This window comes from Ovis aries, chromosome 2 (assembly GCF_016772045.2).
Source record: "Ovis aries strain OAR_USU_Benz2616 breed Rambouillet chromosome 2, ARS-UI_Ramb_v3.0, whole genome shotgun sequence".
NCBI classification, from domain to species: domain Eukaryota; kingdom Metazoa; phylum Chordata; class Mammalia; order Artiodactyla; family Bovidae; genus Ovis; species Ovis aries.
In genome coordinates, this window is record NC_056055.1 from 202,741,440 (window position 1) to 202,765,128 (window position 23,689).

The 23,689-nt window shown below is 39.9% G+C and overlaps 1 protein-coding gene across 20 annotated transcripts in view; it reads left to right on the plus strand.

Annotated features, from left to right (window-relative positions):
- Positions 1–23,689, plus strand: part of SPATS2L (spermatogenesis associated serine rich 2 like) — a 184,322-nt gene that overhangs the window by 134,627 nt on the left and 26,006 nt on the right. For 15 of the 20 annotated variants that reach the window (XM_042244051.1, XM_012141929.4, XM_042244050.1 and 12 more), the window contains 2 exons: positions 9,422–9,628; positions 10,990–11,125. In XM_042244051.1, coding sequence (XP_042099985.1) covers positions 9,422–9,628; positions 10,990–11,125 — 343 coding nt within the window. The remainder of the gene's footprint in view (positions 1–9,421; positions 9,629–10,989; positions 11,126–23,689) is intronic. The other 5 variants (XM_060410186.1, XM_042244058.2, XM_042244059.2 and 2 more) reach the window with 1 other exon arrangement.

Genomic DNA, 23,689 nt, shown 5'->3' on the forward strand with positions numbered 1-23,689 from the left:
CTTGACATACTTTCTTAGAAGTGGAATTATTGAGTTCAAAGGGTATGAATATTTTTAAAATTCTTAATATATTGCTGTCCAAAAAGATTGCACTAATCTCATTGTTTTATTTAGAAAATTGATTAGTAAGAAAATGGAGCATTTTGCCATGTTTAATTTCCATTTGCATTTCTTCTTTTGTGAATATTTAAGAATACTAAGATCAGTGGTCAAAAATCTACCAATTACTTTATTACTGGTTATCAGAAAACACTATTGTATTCACACAAGTACTTTTAAGGGAATAGTAATGCTTTAAGTAACACAGACATTAGGAATTTTAGGCATTATTTTATAATAGCAAAATTATATTTTATCAAAGTTTTTTTCTTGATAGAACCACTTATAATACTAAGTTAATCATGAGATGCTGTGATTTACTGAAATTACGTTTGTATGGGAGACTATAAAGTCATCTTAACTCAGTGCGTTAAAATAATTATTTTAGAACTACTCTATAATAAATATATCCTTTAATATTTATTTTATTTTTTTAACTGTGCTGGGTCTTAGTTGCAGCATGTTGGATCTAGTTTCCCCACTAGGGATTGAACCCATGTTTCCTGCAGTGGAAGCAAGGAGTCTTAGTCACTGGACCATCAGGGAAGTTCCTTAATACATCCTTTAAATTTAGACTTGAATTCTGTGTACACTTCCTTCAGTCTACCTTTAAGTACAAAAGGCTTTCACCAAAAAGCTAAAGAGACAAGGGAGTTTTCAGAGACTTTCAAATCTGAACACATACATAGTTGTACATATATTATGAAAATCTTTGGATCTAAGTTTATATATTTCTCCCCAAAAGAAGGTTTGTTTTCTTTGATACTGTTAATAGAAAACAACCAACTCTGTTCATGTTTTACTCTGTAAAATAAATCAAGGACAAGTCAAATATGTAAGTAGACACTAAGATATAGTAACTGGAAAATAAATAGTTCTCAGTATTGACAAGAGTTAAGTGTAAGTACAATTACATGCACTACAGTCGAGTGTCAGTGGGTCTAAGTGACTAGAAAATAATTTGGCAAAGCATATCAATAATTTTTTAAGAAAGATAAAGGCAAGAATTTATGTCTTCTTCATCACAAACCCTGCTAAATTATAGTAAAGGAATTTTTAAATATGGAAATGCACAATGATGAAGGAAAGGGAAAAGACAGCCCCAGTTTCTAGAGGAAGAAAAGCAGATGGGAGAGGACTGATGAAGCAGAATGTTGCAGCATAGACTTCAGAGGGAGGGACCTTTGGCAGGAAGGATGCTGACTGCCTGGCAGAAAATGGGGAAACGCTAGATCTAGAGTTGGCTTTTAGGATGGGGGACAAGCCTAGAAAGAGAGGCATAAAGCATGGTAATTAAATAAAGATATTTTAAGGAACAGTCCACTATTCCCTTACCTACTTCCATTCCAGTGTGTTTTATAAGATGTCTAACATTTGCCTTAGAGGTGAAAAGGGAGGGGTGGGAGTAGGGAGAGCAGAAAGTGATAGGCTAGTATTTTAAAGACCGTTAGAATAAAATCCAAAATTCTTCACAAGAAAATAACAAAACCCAGTGTTTCTCAAAGTGTCATCCACAATATTCAGTATCCAGTTTAAAGTATTACTATATTACTAGACATTGCAAGAAGAAAATGTGACCTTTAGTGAAGAGAAAGATTAGTCATTAGAAGCAGACCCATAGACAACCCAGATGTTGAAATCCGCAGACAAGGATTATCAATATGTTTTAAAATTTTGCCCAAAAAAGTGGACTTAATAGGTGAAGGGAGGAGAATTTCAGGAGAGATGGAAAGAATGAAATGACAACACTGGAACTAATAAGTACGGTATTTGAAGTTTTGGGAAGTCATCAGATGCAACTTGGACAGCAATTTGGCAGCAATTTGGACAATAAAGACTAAAGGATCAGTGAACTTGAAGACAGGTCAAAAGAAATTATCCAAACTGAAGAAAAGAGAAAACGAAATGGTGACAAAAGAAGCAGAGCCTCAGTGACTCAAGGGACAATTTCAAGCGTTCTCATAGATATGTAATTGGAATCTCAGAAGAAAAAAGGAGAGAATGGAGAAACAGGGGGACATATGAAGAAACGATGCCCACAGTTTTTCCAAACTTAACATAAAACAACAACGCACGTATCCAAAAAGCTCATCAAAATCCAAGCAGAGTAAATGATAGAAAATCACGCCAAAGCCTGTCACACTCAAACTGCTGAAAGTCAGAAATGAAGATAAAATTTTAAATCAGTCAAAGGATAAAACACACATAACAAACAGGAGACAATAAGAAGAGTAAAGGTTAACTTCTCATCAGAAATGATATGGGCCTTTCATTCTGGAGTTTGAATGAAATCTATAAAGTAATAGGAATAACTGCCAATACGGAATTATATATACATATATATATATATATATATATATATAGAGAGAGAGAGAGAGAGAGAGAGAGAGAGAGAGAGAGAAAACATCCCTCAAAAAGGAAGATAAAGTCAAGATATTTTAAGATAAACAAAAATGGAAAGAGTTTTTCACCAACAGAGTTGCACTATAAAACAAGCTAAAGGATATTCTTTAGGTTGAAAGTAAATAATACTAGATTGAAATTTGAATCTGCTGGAAGAAATGAAAAACACTGAAAATGGTAAATGTATGAATAGAAAGAAAAATGTTTATTTTTCCCTCTTTGTTTTTTTTGAAAATCAATTGGCTGCTTAAAGCAAAAATAATAACAATGTATTCTGAGGTTCACAACAAACACAGAGGTAAAATATATGGCTATAAGTATACAGTTGATAGAAGTGGGTATGTGTAATTATTTATTTATTATTGTATGATTGTTACATTATACATGAGGCAGTATAATATTGATTCAAAGGACACTATGATAAATTAATGATGAAGGAAATGGCAACCCACTCCAGTATTCTTGCCTGGAGAATCCCATGGATGAAGGATCCTGGTGGGCTACAGTCCACAGGGTCACAAAGAGTCGGACACGACTGAGTGACTTCACTTTCACTTTCACTATAATCCTTGGAACAACCTCTAAAAGCAAAGAATGAAGAGTTATCACAAAACAGATAAGACTAACAATTTCTTGAAAACCATTTCACCTAAAAGAAGTAAGGAAAAAAATCAAAGAAACAAAGAATAAACACAACTCAAAATGGTAAACATAACCCAGTAATACCAATAATTATATTAAATGGAGATGGACAAAAGGCTCTAATTAAACAGCAGAGATTGACAGACTGGATAGCAAGACCAGTAGCAAGACCCGATCATATGCTGATTAAAGAAATGCACTTTACACATGAAAGCAGAGACAGACCAAGCCCACAATAGCTATGGGTTTTATCACCGTTTTATTAGTAACTGATAGAGCAAGTATATTAAAAATCTTTCAGAATTTTTGAATAGTGTTGTCAACCAACTTGACCTAATTGACATTTGTAGAACACTACACCTGACAACTTGAAGGACACATGACATTTTCACCAAAATTGACCAATTGCTAGACCATAAGATAAGTTTCAAAAAAATTTAAGTATTAAAATCTTTAGATTATGTTCTTTGACCAAAAATAAAAGTAAAATAACATTTAATAGCACTAAGATATCTAGAAAATTTCCAAAAATTTAGAAATTAATCAACCTTCTAAATAACTCATTGATGGGATATTTCCTGGCAGTCCAGTGGTTGGGTCTCTGTGCTTTTACTGTTGAGGACCTGGGTTCAATCCCTGGTTAGGGAACTAAGATCCTGCAAGCCATGCAGCACAACCAAAATAAATACACAAAAATAAATACTCTATTGATCAAAGGAAAAAAATTCACAAGAGATACTAGAAAATAATTTGAACTGCACCATAATGAAAATACAGTAACCCAGTTACCACTATCGGTAATGAAATCGATTCTGATCCCTCATTTATTTATTTAAAGACTAGCAACAGGATATTATTACAGAATTTTATGCCAAAAGGGAAGTGAACAAATTTCTTTAAAAATATGAGTCACTAAAATGCACATGAGAAGAAATGGAAAATAGAAATAGCTCTAAATCCATCAAAGCAATTGGTAATTAAAATTCCAGGCTGAGGTGGCTTCACCAGTGAACTCTTAATTTAAGAAAAAATAATAGCAGTCTTAAACAAATCTTTATTTCCTGAAATAGTTTAGAAATAGAAGGAAGTCAGCACTTTTCAACTCATTTAATGAGGCCAGTATAGCCTTATCAAAACCTGACAAAAATTATTACAGGAAAAATCTCAGGACCACATTGCTCATAAATAAAAGAGCAAAATCCTCAACAAAATATTAGCAAACCAAAATAAGGACAATATATTAAAAAGTTAATACACTATAACCAAAGTAGTTTTTTTCAGGAATGCAGCATTGGTTTAACATTTTAAAAGCAACCAATGTTGTAACAAAATCAAAGAAAATAACAGCATGATCATCTTAAATCACTTGATAAAATAAAAACTCCCAGTAGATAAGAAAAATTACTGATAAGCATATGAAAATTATACTATATAGCCAATATAATACTTGATAATAAAATATTGAATGTAGTTTTCCTAAAATCAAGAACAATGCAAGAGTAATTGTTCTACATTGTCCTAGAATTCCTAGGCAGCCTAATAAGGCAAGGAAAGATTGGAAAGACAGAAACTACACTTCATTTACAGATATCATTATTGCCTATTAGAAAATTACAAGAAAGCTACAAAACAAAAAACTGATAAGGAAATTAGCAAGGTGTTTTAGGTACAAGTTCAATATATAAAAGCTAAATTGTATTTCTGTATTCTAGCAACCAGCAATTGGGAAATGAAGTTTTAAAAAATTACTATATATACAATGACATTTTGCATGTCATCTAAAATTTTTGTTCAGTCACCAAGTCATGACCAGCTCTGTTCTACCCCATGGACTGCAGCACTCCAGTCTTCACCATCCTGTCCTTCACCATCTCCCAGAGTTTGCCCAAGTTCATGTCCATTGAGTTGGTGATGCCATCCAACCATCTCATCCTCTGTTGCCCTCTTCTTCTGCCTTCAGTCATTTCCAGCATCAGGGTCTTTTCCAATGAGTTGGCAGTTCACATCAGGTGGACAAAGTATTGGTGCTTCATCTTCAGCATCAGTCGTTGCAAAGAGTATTCAGGGTTGATGTCCTAGGAATAAAAACTAAAGATGCACAAGACACTGAAAGCCATAAAATGATGCAACAAATAAAAGAAAACCTAAAGAAATGGGGAGCTATATAATGTCCAGTACTCAATAGATGCAATATCACTGAGATACCAGTTATCTCCGAATTGATTTATACACTGAATGCAAATGCAGTTAATATCCCATCAGATTTTTTTTAAAGAGATATACAAGTTCATTGTTAAATTTATATTGAAATGCAAAGGACCTAAGACCTTGAGGCAATCTTGGAAAAGAAGAGTAAAATTGAAGGACATTCATTATTTAATATTAAGACTCATTATATAGTAATTAGTGAATGAGATAATGTGGTATCAGGGTGAGGAGAAACAATTAGATCTGTGGAATAGAATAGAGTTCAGCAGTAGAACACACAGATACAGTCAACAAATTTTCAACTGAGGTGCCAAAGTAGTTTAGTGGAGAAAGGTCAACTCAGATTTATCATGCTGGAGTCTTATATTCTTTTTTCATATTTTACATACTAGTTGTTAAGGGCAGAAAGACTATGTCCCATTTAACTCCTGCGAATTAGCCAGGGCTAGCACACGATGGTCATTCTATACAGGCCTGTTGAGTTAAATTGGATCAGAAATCAGATCCATACTCAGAAAGCTATATAACATCTATGTTGGGATTTGATAAGTAATTTTAATAAGAGGAAGCTTCGGGTAATAGATTCAAAAACACATAAGCTTCTAGGAGCAAATTTTTAGACACATGGACAAGGATTAAATTCAAATATAATTTTTATTGAAATCTGGGCAGATTGGGCGTTTCCAAAGATAACTTTTCTTTCCAAGAAGTAGCTCCTTTGGTTCAAGTATTTGATGAATATTGGATAAAGACATAGCCAGAGACTCATATCAAACTAGGCTCCCTATAATTGGAAAGGCCCCAGGCATGCAAAGTATGAAAGTAATACTGATTCATTCATTCACCCATCCATTCAGTATTCATCATGTACCCACAAGGCACCAAGCATATAATGATGAACAAGACATACATCACTGTCTCCACTTTTCTCATGTAGAAATTGAAGAGGATATTTTAAGGTTTCACTAAAATCAATACTCTTAGTCTAGAATATAAATTTGTAATGACTATAGATTGTAGGCCAACAAATCTCATGCTTCTTTTGGTTTGTATTAGGGCTCTTCAATAGAAAAATAGTATGAGCTGTACATGTAATTTTAAATTGTCTAATAGACACATTTAAAAAGTAAAACTAAACAGGTGAATTAAATTGAGTAATATATTCTATCTAAATTATATTGACAATCATATTGACATGTGATAATATTTTTTATTGAGCAAAGGAATATTTTTAATTCTCCTTTTTTTTTGTACTAAGTGTTCAATAGCCTCATGTGGCTAGTGGCTACCTTATTGGAGAGTGATATGACTCAGCTCCAAGTCAGCTATAGTCTATTGAAGATTACAAGTGGAGGGACTTCCCTGGTGGACCTGTGGTTCAGAATCTGCCTTCCACTGTAAGGAACACAGGTTCGATCCCTGGTCAGGGAATTAAGATCCCACATGCCATGGGGCAACTAAGCCCTTGCACCACAACTACAGAGCCCATGTGCCACGACTAAAATTCAGTGCAGCCAAAAATAAATAAACAAAATTTCTAATTAAAATGATAAAGTTTACAAGTAGATTTCAGAAAGGTGGAAAACGGATGGTATTTCTAGCTCATAATGTTAGAGGAAAATCACTGTACCCAGGAAAGGACTCTTTATTCTATTGCTAGAAATATCAGCACCTGTGGTCAGAATGAACTAATTCTGTTATAGTCAATAGTTCTCTAACCCTCCACCAATTTACCAGTTTTCATCTGAAAGAATCCTAGCGTTTTACTGTATTTGGAGACAGATTGTACCACCAGTGTGCAAATATACCCAAGTAGTCTTTGAGAACTCAGATCTTTCCGGCATTCAATGACCCCACCGTTGAGACAGCTTTCAGGTCCTAAAAAAAATACTACTATCCAAATTTCTCAATAAACATTTGTTGGATGAATGATGAAATGAACCAGTAGCCCTCATATCAGTTCTCTGATACACAAAATATATTCAGCTCTAGGTTAATAATCCCAAACTCATTTGCATGCTGGTCTTCCATTTAAAATGCTTTTGCATTCAACAGAATAATTTCTTTCTTCTGTTCTAAGGTCATTATTTCCACTAGGCTATAATGGAAATCCCCTTTATTTTCAAGAATAACAGTAATTTACTACACTATGCACAATGAACTGTATTTTAGAGTCTTAATTTATTGAATTTCATCAAGCCTGAATCTCAACTGTGATTTAGAGAGAGTTGGAACCAGCCTATACTTACTCACTTTTAACAAAACATTTATGCAGTCATCAAAAAATTAGTTTTTCATCTTTCACAGTAGAGTTTCTCCCGGTGAGGGTACTACCCAGCTACCATCCAACTCCACCCCAACCGAAACACCTGGAAGCTGAATCCTGGATCCACTTCTGAATCGAAATTTCTGCAGGTGGTGTCAGGGAATTTGCATTTGCAATTAGTACTAGGGGAAAAGTTATGCACACTAAAGTTTGACAACCACTGCCCCTGCAGTGAAGTTCCAAACTTTAGTAAAACTAAAGATAAAATTATATACTATCATTTAAATCTGTTTTATTACTGGAGGAAATGATGTTTTCAGTCCTTACTTACTTTGTTCACCACCTGGGCTGAACATTCCACTGTGTGCTATAATTTCCTTTTAAGTAAATTTTAAGAAGCATTCAATATTCAGCCTATAAAATGTAGGCTGTGCCTTTTTGATATATAGGTAATAAGTGATGGATTCAGCTAAAATCAGATTTACCCATCATAAATGGGCAAACGTCTAAAGCCAAACTGACTAGGACCAAATTCTATTCTTTTGTACTTTCCAAGTGTATTTTCTATAATGCTTGTGACAGTGTCAGGAAAGGTATTCTTTGTTTGTTTCTTTTTTTTTTTTTTTTCCTGTGAAATCGTTTTAAGAGTACTTTAATTCAGTCACAATCCTACAGATAGCTATTGAGCTAGACACAAGTACTAGAGCTTCAAAAATGAATCAGATTTTGCATCCGCCTTTAAGGGCATCTTAGCCTCTGCAGGGAAGGAGCAGACATGAAAACTTTGTGTTGAATTTAATGCACCAGGTTACACCAGGAAGTAGAGAGAGGTGAGGCAGAGGCCGGGCTTCATAGCGATGATGTTGTGCCCTGTTTGGGTATGAGCCATAGTTGGCCAGAGAAATGGACTCATTCATACAAGGTAATCCAGACATCAGGAAGGTCAGAAGTGCCAAACCTACACTCTTTCCATTACACCCAACTTTCTCCAAGAACCTGACCTGCAAAAGCAGGCTGGCTTCCCTTTTTCTCATACCCAGAGCTCTCTCTGGTTGTCAGTAAGATGTTAAGTGTGATACATTTCCTTCTCAGGCCACTGAGGTGCCATTTAATCCACTCCAGCAATAACTAAATAGGAACCTACCTTTAAAAGATGCCGAAAGCAACGTGCTGCTAATTTATTGCCACATCTGTTAAAGCTCCAGAGGGAATCTGACTCTCTAGATTTAAAATATAGTTGAGTTATTGTGATGATGTTTCCTGATTTAATCCTTTCATAAATTAGATGAAATGATCATAGGACCTGTTGTCACTTCATTCTTGCCCTAGCTTCTCTTCTGCCTTCATTAATTCCGAATAAAATACCAAAAGACATTGATGTAGCACTTGGAGATGGGAGGGCTATGTTTTTATAGCCTCAATTTGAAATCGCACTTGAAGACATCTAAGCCTTTGCTGAATAGTGGGGGAACTGTTCATGCATATAAGGCTCCTAAGGACCTTCCTGGGTAGTTATGGGTGAGGAAACTAAGACTCAGAGATAAGTGGCTTGCCTGGGGTCACTCTGTAAGTAATTACTACAGTCAAAACACCCACTGAGGTTTTCTAACTCCAAGAACAAGGCTCTTTCTAGTATATCTTTCATCTTCTGGGGAGTCTATTAAAACAGTTTCTTGACTGTTTGCAGTGAAAGGAACTATTGCCAAGATGTTAACAAAACCCAGAATTGTGGCATCCCCATCAGCTGATCATCAGTGTTTTTAGTTTATCACTTCACAGACATTATTTGGTGTTTTCTTACAGAAGGCAACAGACCACTGCAACAGAAACTGTCCTTAGATGGGAACCCCAAACCTATACATGGAACACCAGAGAGGTCAGATGGCCTACAGTGGTCAGCTGAGCAGCCTTGTAACCCAAGCAAGCCTAAGACAAAAACATCTCCTGTTAAGTCCAATGCCCCTGCAGCTCATCTTGAAATAAAGCCAGATGAGTTGGCAAAGAAAAGAGGTAAAGTGATTTCTTTTGCACAAATGATTCAACATATTTTGCGCACACAGAGAAGTACCTGAATGACAGAACTTTCCAAAAGATGCCGCTTAGTAAAGAGAGTTAGACCTGAAATTGCATTTCTTTCTGTGAGCCACATGGATTGAAAACCAGATATGATTCCTCCGTTGTTAATCAAAGGGCTTGAATGTTTAAGTGGAATTATATCCTCTTTTCCTGCCTCTCTGTGGCCATTCTTCTCTTTCTAGGCATGGATAAATTTGCACCACAAACACTTGGTACCCTAACATCCTATAAAGCAAATGTTAATTCAGGAGCCTCTTTAGCCACATGAATGTTGAATGTTTCCCTGATATACAGGTTCTGAATTTGCATTGACTAAAGATGAGTTTAGAGGCCAACCATGTCTTCTGATATGATGTTCCTCATGTAAATTCAGTTCTGTGTTAGAACTTTCAGACAAAAGACACTGAAAGAGGGTTTTATATTGGACACACTGTATTTTGATTACTTTTTGAACTTTGATATATTGATACTTTATGCATAACTAGTATTAAACATAAAAGGGGCTAAATCGCTTCCTTTCTGATTACCAGAGGATTTAAATAATATTCTCATTCAGGCCTCAGTTGTATCTGATTTCCTTGGCTAGGGTTTGATTATACCTTCTCACTTTTCTTGAGAGAGATTTCTTTTTTCTAAGAAACCATGCCCTTGTTGGGATAAGTACAATTTGCCTATTTGCTCTGCACTATCTGTAAAGCCTGGTGACAGTTTCAGGAAATCAGGCAAGATTGGCACCCACAGAGCTGCTTTAAGTACTGCTGCTATAATTACAGGCCTGGCTCAGGACTGATGGGGCCAGAGCCAGGGTACCTGGCACGGATGCTCTGTCCTCTCTCTAGCCCATCTGTACCTCTCCCAACCTCTATGTCATTTTCCTCTTCCAAAAGCCCTGCTGGCTTTAAACCACACAGAGTGGTGTTTATAGAGAGAGCCAGCAGCACAAATGGTCTTTAGACGTATCAGATTCTAAGAAACCCCAGTTTGTAATAGAACATAATGATCAGAGTCTCTTTGCAAAGGGTAGAGGAGATACATGTGCCCCAAATGGCCCAGCCAGAGAGCCCGCTGGTGAGATCACAGCTTCTCAGGGACCACACAAACCACCCACTCTGGATTTAAAATAATTGGGATTATAAACATCCTCTTAATGGAACTTTTTTTTTTCAATTGAAAAACAAAAGAAGATCTCTTCTTATTAGAAGGGGATATAGTTGCCTCTGTCGTTGTTGTTTAGCTCAGAAGTAAAAAAAATAAACTGATCACTTTAACATGTTCTTTCTTGACATTAATTTCAGGCCCAAATATTGAGAAATCAGTGAAGGATTTGCAGCGCTGTACTGTGTCTCTAACTAGATATCGTGTCATGATCAAGGAAGAGGTTGATAGTTCCGTGAAGAAGATCAAAGCTGCCTTTGCTGAATTACACAACTGGTGAGTAATTTCACTTAGAAACTATCAATTTATGGTACTTGAGCTGTTCCTAGAGGTAAAAGCATCAGATGGAAAAATGTTTATTTAATACATAAACATCACAGAACAACACTTCAGTGAGTTTTCTTAAACCCTGCTGACAGATGCATATCTTGGGAATAGAAAAGAAGAGAAAATTTGAAATAAAAGAGAAACCTGATAGACATTATTCGCTGGAGTTTGAAGTTGGGTCAAAAGTATATGAATGATTTAGAACACAACCTCAATAAAGGACAAAACTTCAAAAACTATATTTTTGACAAGTCTTTGGAAGGTTAACATGAATGCTTACTCAGAAAGAATATTTTCCAGCCTGATGTCATCATAAAATAAGAAAAGCTCCCTTAACAAAATTCAGAAACAGCTTATGTAAACTTAGTGATAGACCCCCATTCTTGGTACCTTGAAGACTGGAATTAAGAAATGGTATGCCAGTGTGGTTTTGGTCCTGCCCTGCCCTGCTCTGCAGTGGATTTTGATGGAAGACATTTCTTTCAGCCTTATACTTTTGCTCATGTCCACAGTCAGAGTGAAATATCTGTTAGTAAAAAGATTAAGTTAATATCAGTAGAAAAATGTTCTCAGTGTATCCATCAGGACACTTTCAGTTTCAAGTGACAGAACCTCAAATCACAGTAGTTAAAGAGAAAAGAGGATTTATTACTGATGTACATGAAAATCCCAGGAAATTCCTTTAGGCAAATTTGGTTCTAAGCCCAGTATGTTAGCAGGATTCAGATTCCTCTCTCTCTCTCTCTCTCTCTGCCTCCTTTCCTTGCCCAATGTCCCCCACAGTCTCCTGGTTCTGCTTATTCTTCACTTCACTCTTAGGTACAGTGTCTCCATGTAGCAGCAAAGATGACACGCTGGCAGCTCCAAGCTTATACAATCTTTAGCCCCATGATCTTAGAGAGGACTTTGTTTCCAGTAGTTCTGATAAAAAAGTCCAGAAGGGCTAATTCCCATTGGCTGGGTTGGGTCATATATCTGTCCATAAACCAATTCCTGTGGCCACAGGGACAGTCTTCCCACTGGCCAGGCCAGAGTCACGTGCCTGCCCAGAGAGTTAGTGGTGGGACATTGGCAGGTTGCGGGGGAAACCCCAGCTGAACTCCATGAACTGAGAGGTGAAGAACCCTAGATCCCTGGAGAAAAATCGTGGTGTTAAAGAGGAAAATAAGAACAAAGAAAACACATGTCCACAATGTCCAGGCTCACATAGCATGTTCCCTATATTGGCCTATCATGATTCCAGAGTTTGATCACACTTTCCACATATTCTTCCCATTCTAAGTCCTTTCTTTGACACTGATGTGCTTTTTTGCTGACTGTAGCATAGTGTGAAACTAAGGATTATGTCAAACAGTAACCTAATGTAAAAGTCTCAAACTTTAAATCATCTGCTACTTAGACTGTGAGATTCCAGGGGTGCATAAGTCAGCAGGGACTTGAAAACAAACCATCTCCTTCAGTTATCATTCAGTGAGGAATCATTTACCCTCCACCCAGTGGAACACTTCTCTGTTCGATCAGATTATAACCTCACTAACTGTTCAAAACAAACTCCAAGAATATGTTTGAAAGTACTCGGAGAAGGTAAAGATGCTACACAAATAAAAAGTGTTATTATTACTATTATTATCATTGATTTTTAAATTTTATAGTTACACGACTTTTCCAATTTATCCTTCAGTTCAGTTCAGTTCAGTCACTCAGTCATGTCCAACTCTTTGCGACCCCATGAACTGCAGCATGCCAAGCCTCCCTGTCCATCACCAACTCCCAGAGTTCACCCAAACCCATGTCCATTGAGTCGGTGATGCCATCCAACCATCTCATCCTCTGTCGTCCCCTTCTCCTTCTCAATTTATCCTTCAGTTCAGTTCAGTTCAGTCACTCAGTTGTGTCCGACTCTTTGCGACCCCATGAATCACAGCACGCCAGGCGTCCCTGTCCATCATCAACTCCCGGAGTTCACTCAGACTCATGTCCATCAAGTCAGTGATGCCATCCAGCCATCTCATCCTCTGTCGTCCCCTTCTCCTCCTGCCCCCAGTCCCTTCCAGCATCAGAGTCTTTTCCAATGAGTCAACTCTTCGCATGAGGTGGCCAAAGTACTGGAGTTTCAGCTTTAGCATCATTCCTTCCAAAGAAATCCCAGGGTTGATCTCCTTCAGAATGGACTGGTTGGATCTCCTTGCAGTCCAAGGGACTCTCAAGAGTCTTCTCCAACACCACAGTTCAAAAGCATCAATTCTTCGGCACTCAGCTTTCTTCCCAGTCCAACTCTCACATCCATACATGACCACTGGAAAAACCAAAGCCTTGACTAGACGGACCTTTGTTGGCAAAGTAAAGTCTCTGCTTTTGAATATGCTATCTAGGTTGGTCATAACTTTTCTTCTAAGGAGTAAGCGTCTTTTAATTTCATGGCTGCAGTCACCATCTGCAGTGATTTTGGAGCCCCCCAAAATAAAGTCTGACACTGTTTCCCCTGTTTCCCCATCTATTTCCCATGAATTGATGGGACCCTAATATGTAAAAGCATGCTCAGGGGCTTCCTTCATGTTCCAGCGGGTAAGAAGCCAATGCAGGGGACATGGATTCGATCCCTGGTCCAGGAAGATCCCACATGCAGTGGAGCAACAAGGCCAGAGCGCCACAGTTACTGAGCCCAAGCACCTTAGAGCCCTTGTTCCACAACAGGAGGAGCCACCACAATGAGAAGCCTGCACACAACTAGAGAGGAGCCCCAGCTCTCTGCAACTAGGAAAAACTCATGTGCAGCAGTGAAGACCAGCACAGCCAAAAATAAATAAATAAAAGAACACGCAACATCCAGACTTGTTCTCTGGAGCCAGAGTCAGCACATGTCGCCTGTAAAGTGCCGGCAGGTTAAAAAACCTTAAGCTTTCCAGGCTGTAAGGCCTGTGTGCTCCTACTCAGGGCTGCTGTTGGGCTGTGGAAGCAGCCGGAGAGCCTTCGGAGGCAGGGGGCAAATCTGGCTCAGCGGGGTCGTGGTTTACCAGCCTCTGTCTGGAGCCTCTGTCTGGAGGCTGCTCACAGAAGACTACTCTGTCTTCTCCTTTGGTGTGGCATTTTAGGATACAATCTTCCTCTGAGGCCCACGTGTGACACCTTCCCTCTGAGTGAGTCACACACTAATCGACAGAGTGTAGCAATGACCTCAAATTACCTCTCTCCTCCAGCTGCTTTGAGTCCTTTTATTTTTTATTTCCTTAGTAAAATGAACATCGCATGGCTCATGAGACACCTTGAGATTTATAACAGATTCTTTGAGTGCTTTACTCCTCAAGAGCGGGAAGTGTGGGGCCAGGAAAGTCAGCACCCAGGGAAGATGCGTATCTTTGCTTGTAATTCACATCGTGTTTTATACCGATGGGAAGGATGGCTTCTGAATGAGCTCTGCCAAAGCAATACGGCTGTTTAAAAGTCACCTCCTTGACAAAAGGACATTTTCCCTCCAAACTGAACAAGAGAACATTTAGACCAACTACTTCCCGTATGGTATTTCTGTGAAAGGGGAAAACACCACCCCTTGTTCTCTGCCCTAACCCTTCAGCAAAACAATCCCCAAATAATTACACAGATGTTAACTTGAACATAAAACTAAAGTATTTTTTATCAACCACAAACATGCATTTATGCCAAAGGGAAAAACTTGGCCTCTATTCAAAATAAGTATGCTGCCCAGGCAACAGGGCGATGTGCTTGAATTAAAGCCTCTCATTTTCTGAGGAGCAAAGGCTGGATCTTAAGGATTGTGGTGCTCTTGAAAAAATAGTAGGTCACGGAATAGAAGAAGGCAGCTTAAAAGCTTAAAAAATGAAACTTCCCTAGTGGTGCTGAAATCACGAACTCTCGGCACTAGAGAGAATTTTGAGTGCGGCGCTATTCATTTAGCACAGTGGAAACCTCAGGGCCGCATCACAGAGTGTATCCAGATTTGGAGGATGTGGCGTCCTCTGGAGATTTCCAGGAGTGCCGGTTCTGAGGCAGATGTTGACTCATGTGGTGCATTAGCAACAGGGGTGTGGGGTACATCCCTCTGCGGCTTCTCCTTCACTTCCTCGGGGCCACCCTGTTCTCTCACCTAAGCACTCAATAGGCGCTGTGTGTAGTTTAGAAATAAATAGACACTCAGTTAAAAAAAAAAAAAAAAACCTTCGTATTCACTTTGCTACCAAAGCACCAGCTTCAGGAGGTGAATCCCAAGTAACTCAATTCCCCCCCAAGCTGGAATTCACCGGAATGAATTGTGTGACGTTGGGAGAAAGCCGTGGTTTGCACAAGCTCAGTACTGAGTCACGGGAGTCTGAGCGAAATGAAGGAAATCCTTGTCCTTCCCAATCTGGCTGTGAAGAATGTTTTGCTCAATATGTTACTGAAGAAAGCCATTAAGTAGCTAACTTATAATATCAGAGCTGGCGCTTAACCAGGACACAGTTGCATGGGGCTAAACGATCATTACATGGCTCCTTCTCATTTTTCCAGAAAGAATTAGGGATTTAAGAGGGGGAACAAAGATGACACAATACCCTCTCAATATGTCTTCACAGAAAATAAATTTTGCAACGTGAGCGTCTGTGTGAAAAGTCACATCAGGAACTAACATGAAGCAGCTGGTTTCTTTCCTATATGATTGGCCCCCTACCACAACTGGAAAATATTCATCCTTTCGAATCATAGCTGCCAGGTTTAATTGCTTTGTGTGCAGACTAGTCTAACTTCTCACAAATCTGTGTGTGCATGGCCAAGTTGATGTTGACGGCTTTAAATGAGCAATAAAACATTAAATTCAAAAAGCGTTGAGGAAGGAGAGTAATACTTGATAGTTTTGCCATATGCTGGGGGAGAAAGGATTCCAAAATAGAGCTGTAAAAAAAATTGTTAGGTGCTATTGTCAGTTTAACATCTAATTAAAAGCATTCCTAAAGAAAACGGAAGATGGTAAGGAGCCAGAGGGTTAGGGTATGTGCTGGGTAACCAGGTTGCAAGGAATGGGGGCTGGAGGGGATAATATGTTTAGGCCGCTTTGCTTTCAAAAAAGAAAGGGAAATCAGTCAAAGCATGCCTCCTGTATAAAGTGGCCAGACGTGTTCCTGGACCTGTGTTTATTTTCTCTTGAAACAGTGCCTGGAAATTGGAAGTAGGTCAGAAGTTTCCCAGCTCCCCCGACCATAAGCCCTTGCCCACCTTCCCTTTCTCCGTTGGCTTTCCCTTAATCTTGGAGTTCACTCCCTCCCTGCAAGGGCAGGTGAGCCTCCTACTGCCCCCTACAGGCCTCACGGCGACCCCAGTCACTGCTTTATGCCTGCGTGTTCAGTTGCTCAGTCGTGAATGGCTCTGTGTGACCGCACTGTGTGACACCCCACCTCCCCGGAATGTAGCCAACCAGGCTCCTCTGTCCATGGAATTTTGCTGAAGCAGGTTGCCATTTCCTCCCTCCAGATCATCTTCCCAACCCAGGGACTGAACCTCTGTCTCCTGGGTTCCCTGCATTGGCAGGTGGATTCTTACCGCTGAGCCACCCAGGAAACCCCTGCTACACTGTAGGACCTTGTAATGGGCTCTCTGTCTCCTTTTTCTTTTCTTCCTTTTAATAACGACTGAAACTCATTTTGTGTCACTGGTAGTCTCATCGTTTTGATGACCATGTGATCCCCCCGCCACCGCCCCCACCAGAGTGACAGATTTGCATGTTAACCAGCTAACAGAGTCTGTTAAAGCTCTCCTCCAGCCGAAAGAATGACTCTAAATGTGAGAACTGCCGGCTAAAGAGAAAGCCACTTCGAGATAAGTGTATCTTATGCATCTCTCAAATCCCCCTCTGAAGGAGGGCTCTTTATCTGCTGCTAAAGCCCTGTGGGTAGCCAAGCAGAACCACACACAGACCACCAGGGTGGTCAGCAGGGTGGCCCCACGCACAGACCAGATATCACTGCTGTGACATTTTAAATGTGTCTTTTTCTGGGATATGAACTTGAGAAGGCCTCCCGAAGAAGAAATTGTCAGTGGGGCTCTTGCATTTCAGAGCAAGCCAGGCAGCAGTCTGTCCCATATTCCCACTTTGCTGCTTCTCGGGTGCCCGAATAACATCAAATTCTTGGAGCAGGCAGCCTTAGAACGGCTTCAGCTTGAGTCCAGATGAGACCATTTGTCTTCACTTTTGCAGATTTATCACATAACAGGATTCTTCTTCTTTGGTTGTTTCCTCCCCTCCCCCTGGTCAAACTCCCCAAACTTTAAGCTGTCTTTTCTATTATCTGGCTCTCCATACAGTGCTAAAAGCTGAGTTTTTCGGTGCCCTTCAGGTTTTTCATTTGTTCTCTTTGTGAATAACTTAGCATTGACTGAAAGATGATGCCTGAGAATTAATATTTACTTCTCTCAGTACCAAAGTACATGTGTGTGTATGCACTATAATTACAAACTCTAGAGCTCTGTGGTCATCCTCTGCTTTGGTACCAGGCCCAGAGATGCTGATTTCACTGGGCATAAGTGAACCCAGAAATAGGGTTTTTGTTTTTAAAGATCCCCTGGGGATTCTCTTATGCATCTGTGGTTGAAAACCACAGATTGAGAGTCCCGCAAAGGAGGGTGATATGTCTGGGGCTAGAGCAGTGTTCCCAACCAGATGAATTTGCTTTCTCCCAGGGAGACAGTTGGCATGTCTGGAAATATTTCAAGTTGTCACAGCTGCAGAGAGGTAGTGTTACTGGCATCTAGTAGGCAGACACCAGGATACCACTATTAATACTTATCCTAGTAAGCACAGGACAGTCTCCCCAACCCCACTCCCCACCCCCACCAAAGAACAATCTAGTCCAAGACATCAATAAGGCTGAGAAAGCCTGAGTGAGAGGAAAGGGAGACGAAAATTACACCGTCCTTCTGCATGGTCTGCTGCAGCTCCTTGGGTGAAGAGTGGAGAGTCCTGCCTTTGCAACCCCCCCCACCCCCGCCACTACCCAGTAGCTCTCTGCCCCTCCTCTAGCAGCCCTCCTAATCCACCACTGCAGACAAGAGGAGGGAGATTTCCTTTCCATGCCCAGATCATTCACATATCCCCCAATGCAGCCATAGTGTTTTCTCTTTTCACAGCAGTGCAGTAGGGAGGCATTTCTCCCATACTTCTGAAACATAAACCTCCTTGCTGTGCATTTTAAAGGTCAAATTACATTTTTGTTTCCTTAAGACCAGCAGAAACAATTACACTGAAGTGTAGAAAATTGAGGACTTTGCTTCTTTGCCTATTTTTCATTATAGAATTCAAGTCAGTCCTTAGGAGAAAATGGAAAAATTAAGAACTGAAAGTTGTAGCTGGAGATAGACCATCACTTTCATTCACCATGCTGTCTCTGCTGATTCTTTTTTTGTTTTTTTTCTCATTTTGTAATAAAACCAAATAACGCAGTGGGGACCCGGATTCAGATGAAGATCTGAGGCATGTAAAGATATATACAGTAGGGAATTGTTCCATTAAGTGTCTGTCTGGGGAAGTATTATTTTCCTCTGGCTTTAGCCAGGCAGCAATATTGTTTGGTGTTTCTGGCTACACATGTTTTATATCCAACTACTCTGGTACCAGTGACATCCTCAGGTGGGCCTGCCCTTGTGCTATTTAAACTGAATGACAACAGAAGGTCTCTTTGCAGTCTTACCGTGCTGTAGTGGTTGGGCAAGTATTTGTGGACCCTCTCTTAGAGAATTACCCTTTTTTAATTAGGAGAATATTGAAATTAAGGCACTCTGTCTACTTTGATAGGTAAGTACAGGAGAAATATATATTAGGTGAAACAGGTCCTAAATCAGATCTGCGCCTCAGAACAGATGCTATGACAACAAGCAAATCTGGCTTTTGAGTTCAGTCACATGGAGGATGTGGATGTCAGTGTGGGTAATGAGTTGAGACTCCAACTGTGTGACTGAAATAGGAAGCATTCTGAGTGCATCGAGAGTGTCTGGGGCAGGGTGTTGGTCAGTAATAAAGTGATGCTTTTCTCTGAGCCCTTCAACAAAGGATGTTTATCACAGGATTACCAATAGGAGGGAGAGCTGACGTTAGGAACCTTTGTAGTCACTTAGTATTGTCACGTGAGGACTTTAACAGGCCTTTGGTTTCCTGTTAAAATATCAACAACATGTTAGATAATTGCTAGATTTTGCCAACTCCTTAGCCTATACACATGATGCAGATAAAACCAAGAGTTTACGTATTTTATGTTTTTTCCAAGAAGTTTAATACAAAGTCTCTACGTCCTTCTGCCCTGCAAGGGAATACAATCTTTTCATTGATCAAAGCTTATCCAAACAAGACTTTCTGACTAATCTCTTTTCTTCTCATCAGATGGTTTTTCCAAGTGTCTACCTGCTAGTGATTTGTGTTATCCTGTGGAAATTAGACAAATCCATGCCTTCTCCCCACACTCAGTACTGGAGATTATGCCAGCATATTAAAAGAACGCACATTATGGAGATGAGCATACACCTGCAAAGGATATTGAGACAGTAGTAGAAGAAGCTAATAAATATATTTATGCCTCAAGAGAGCTGTATGTATGCTTTTCTGTCACTGGCCTAGCTGACAAACTGCCCAAAATGACTCCTTGTCCTTACTCGGCACCAGTCTAATAAACAGAAATCAGTTCCAGGATCCATTTCTGAAACTGTGAAAAGGGTAAATACCTTATACCATGGAGGATCTCAAGGTTCCTGTGACTTTGTGTCTATGGCAAGTCCCCATGGCACAATGCATTTCAAATCTTGCCTTGTTCGTGAATATGTGTGATTCTAAATAGGGGTAGCTCACTCTTGGGAAGCGAAAGCTTCTCTTTTCCTCTTTCCTCCCCAAGGTTTTTCTCCGCGTTAGATGTTTCCCCAGGGCCACTGTAAGGGCAGAGTGAATCAGTCGACATGAAGAAAGAGCAGGCTGATAAATACAAAAAGTACAGAACTGGCCTTTTCAGTTTGGATACGGTCCCCGGGAAACCAGCATAAATAGCACCTCCTTGTATTAATAGCCTTTGTGAGCTCCACATGTGATTACCTCCATACGTCTTGTCAGCGGCACACTTAGCGTTGGAAGTCAACTTTCTTTCACTGCAGCCTTCCTGCAGAATAATAAACCCAGAAGAAGAGCTAGAGGACAAGAAGTTGGTTTTGATTTCATCTTGAAATCTGAAAAGATTTCTGAATCTTTTCAGCAAATGAAGGCTACCCGTCAAATCAGCTTCAGAATATGCTCCCGAATAGGAATCGTTGTTTTTTCATAGAACAGAAATATGAAAAGGAATTAAGCAAAGTGTTGTAACTATACAATCCCAAGAGAGTGTGTATCCTTTGTATGTGTGTGGTTTTTAAATTTAAAATATAATCCATTTGGGGCAATTTATCATCTAGCACAGCAACAAATCATATAAAAGCTGTACCTGAAGCTAAGACAGTAGATTTCCTTACATGTATGTTACATTATTGCTCCAGTGACTGTTACCTTTGGTACTTAATAGGCCATATTGGAACAAAAGTGACATCTTCCTGGGTTTATTAACAACTTAATTAGGAGGCATGAGGTGTGGATTTAGACAGGATAGGATTTAAATCTCCTCTCCACATATTCTAGTACCGAATAGGGTTGAGTTTCCTAACTTCTACTCAGATGCCAAACAGGGCTACTGTCGCTTTCTGGAGTTTTATGAAGATTCATGTACGAGATATGCACTCTGCAGATTATTCTAGAAAATGTCTTGCCTGGTCCATGATAGATGTTCAGTCTAGACCGGTTTTCTTCTCTTTCAGGTAAGCATTTAGTAAATGTCTTTTCCTCTCTACCAAGACACTGGGAGGAAGTGAATCCGTTCCACCTTTCTGTTTACTGAGCCTACACTGGATTGCGGCTATAAGACATGGATATTTCATCACAGCTTTTTACTGTCTACTCCCTGGTGAAGAGAGATGTAAGGCAAAGGGACCCCTGATTCCAAATGGCCACAGTTGTCACCACATCAGGCCTCCTTGCCACGCCTTCTCTCTTCCTTCCCTTCCCTTCCGTCTGCCTTCCCTTCCCTTCTCTTCGTTCATCCACCCAATACAGTAGAACCCCAGGGCTAGTGGGTGAATATAGAAACTGCACAAAGGCATACTGCCTCGGAGCTGGGCCTGGGGGAGGAGAAATCAATAGCACCTGGTTAAGGAAGGGTTGACCACAGAGGCGACATTTGCGCTGGTCTTTGAAGGAAGACTAGGAATTTGTCATCCTGGGAGGGAAAAAGGATTCCATGCAGAAGAAATAACACAAGGAACCAGAAGATAAGAGAGACCACAACATGATTTGAGAGGAGTGTGTGTCCTGGGTCTTACTCCATCAAAGTTAATTTTGAGCACATCCCTCTCAAACCAAAAAAATTATTTATAAATAATTTATGTGCGCTATGGTTAATCTGTATACTGAAGATTGGGAAAGTCTACTTTTTGGAATGAAAAGTAAACACTGGGACTTCCCTGGTGGTCTAGTGGTTTCGACTCTGCACTTCCAATGCAGGGGGCACAGGTTTGGTCTCTGGTTGGGGATTTAAGATCCTACATGCCACATAGCTCAGCTTAAAAAAAAAAAAAATGTGTGTACATGCAGTTTGCTGTATTCCTTATGCCCCTATTCGGGAAAGCATTGGCTGGGGCAGGTCCTGAAGATGAGGGGCAGCAGATGAGCCTGGAGTTGCTGGCTGGTGAGAGCCTTTTGGCCCAAACCAAGAAGTATACATTCTCTCCCCTTCACACAAGAGTCAAAAGATGCAGGAGCCCTCAGGAGGCCAGAGCAGTGGAGGCTAGGCCTGACTCCCTTGGGTCGGAAATGGGCCAGCATTTCTGTGACTTTTTCTGGGCTTATCAATCTCTTCTAGTTTCTGTTCCTGAGTATGTGTTAACTGTGATTCATCACCATGGCGGCTTCTGCCTAGATGCCCTCTTCCCCCCAAGTTGGAGGGAAATGCAACAGTATTCAGAGTGGTTGGCTGTATTTTGGGTATGAGACAGATTTTATTTTGAAATTTGTTTTATCTTCCTTTCTACATTTCCCAGTTTTTTGTTTTCAATGAGCATGTAAAATGAAGTAGAGCTGTAGGTGGCGCTAGTGGTAAAGGAACCTGCCTACCAGTGCAGGAGACACAGGAGACGCATGTTTGATCCCCGGGTTGGGAAGATCCCCTGGAGGAGGAAATGGCAACCCACGCCAATATTCTTGCCTGGAGAATTCCATGGACACAGGAGCCTGGTGGGCTACAGTCCATGGGGTCACAAACAGTGAGACACGATTGAAGTGACTTAGCACAAAATGAAGGAAATGAAGACTGTTACTCCTTAAGTGGTACCCTTGTGCTGTAAGACAATCAACACCACAGATAGAAGTTTGCTTTCTTTTTCATTGATGTAGTTTTGTTGTTCTTTTATTTTTTTAAAAAAGGAGATGGTAGTAAGTCATATCATTTTTATACCTATGCTGCTGCTGCTAAGTCGCTTCAGTCGTGTCTGACTCTGTGCGACCCCATAGACGGCAGCCCACCAGGCTCCCCCATCCCTGGGATTCTCCAGGCAAGAACACTGGAGTGGGTTGCCATTTCCTTCTCCAATGCATGAAAGTGAAGTCGCTCAGTCGTGTCCTACTCTTTGTGACCCTATGGACTGCAGCCTACCAGGCTCCTCCGTCCATGGGATTTTCCAGGCAAGAGTACTGGAGTAGGGTGCCAAGCTGAAATACAGATAAGTTATTTTCCCTGAATGCTGATCTCCATGGAAAGAAACAAAACTAAGAAGTAGTCAGCAAAGATAAGAAATTATATTATTAAATCAAATCAGATGTAAAATTCTAAATAGAAGTATATAAGGAATGTAGATACTTTCTAATTGAACATGTGATGATGTGGGATTTGTAGAATTTGCAGGATTTTGCAACTCTGATGCCATTTCTTAAATTCCAAGAAGAAAAAGGAATCCCTGTCCATATTTGTTTGTTTTTCAATTAACTATTGTGTGTAAGGAACTCCAGGATTTTGTGTTGAGAGTTAGTCATTATGCTTCATCTGCACATGTCTATGCACCTCAGATGGTGTGGTAAAATATTCATCAACTATAATTTAAATCATTATCTAATTCTAATATAAATATGTAGACTAAGAGGTATTAACATTAATGGGTTATGTTACCTCTGATTTTTAAAAAAGGGAAAAAATGGCCTCAACCTGATTGGCAAATGGAGCCCAGCTGCTGTGTTCACTGGCTGCCAGAGTGATGTAGACCTGCCGTACGTGTTAACTCCGATTCGTGCTCAGAGACATTCTACTTTATTTCCCTGAGAGTCACGATTTCTAGGCAGCTGTTCAAAGAGTTGCATCCCAACCCCAGCTGACAGGCTGTAGACATGCATGTTGGGTTTTGTATGTTTATTGCACAACACGTTGGAATTCAGGAAATCTTTAGATCAATTGTCAAATCACTGCTGCATTCAGAAAA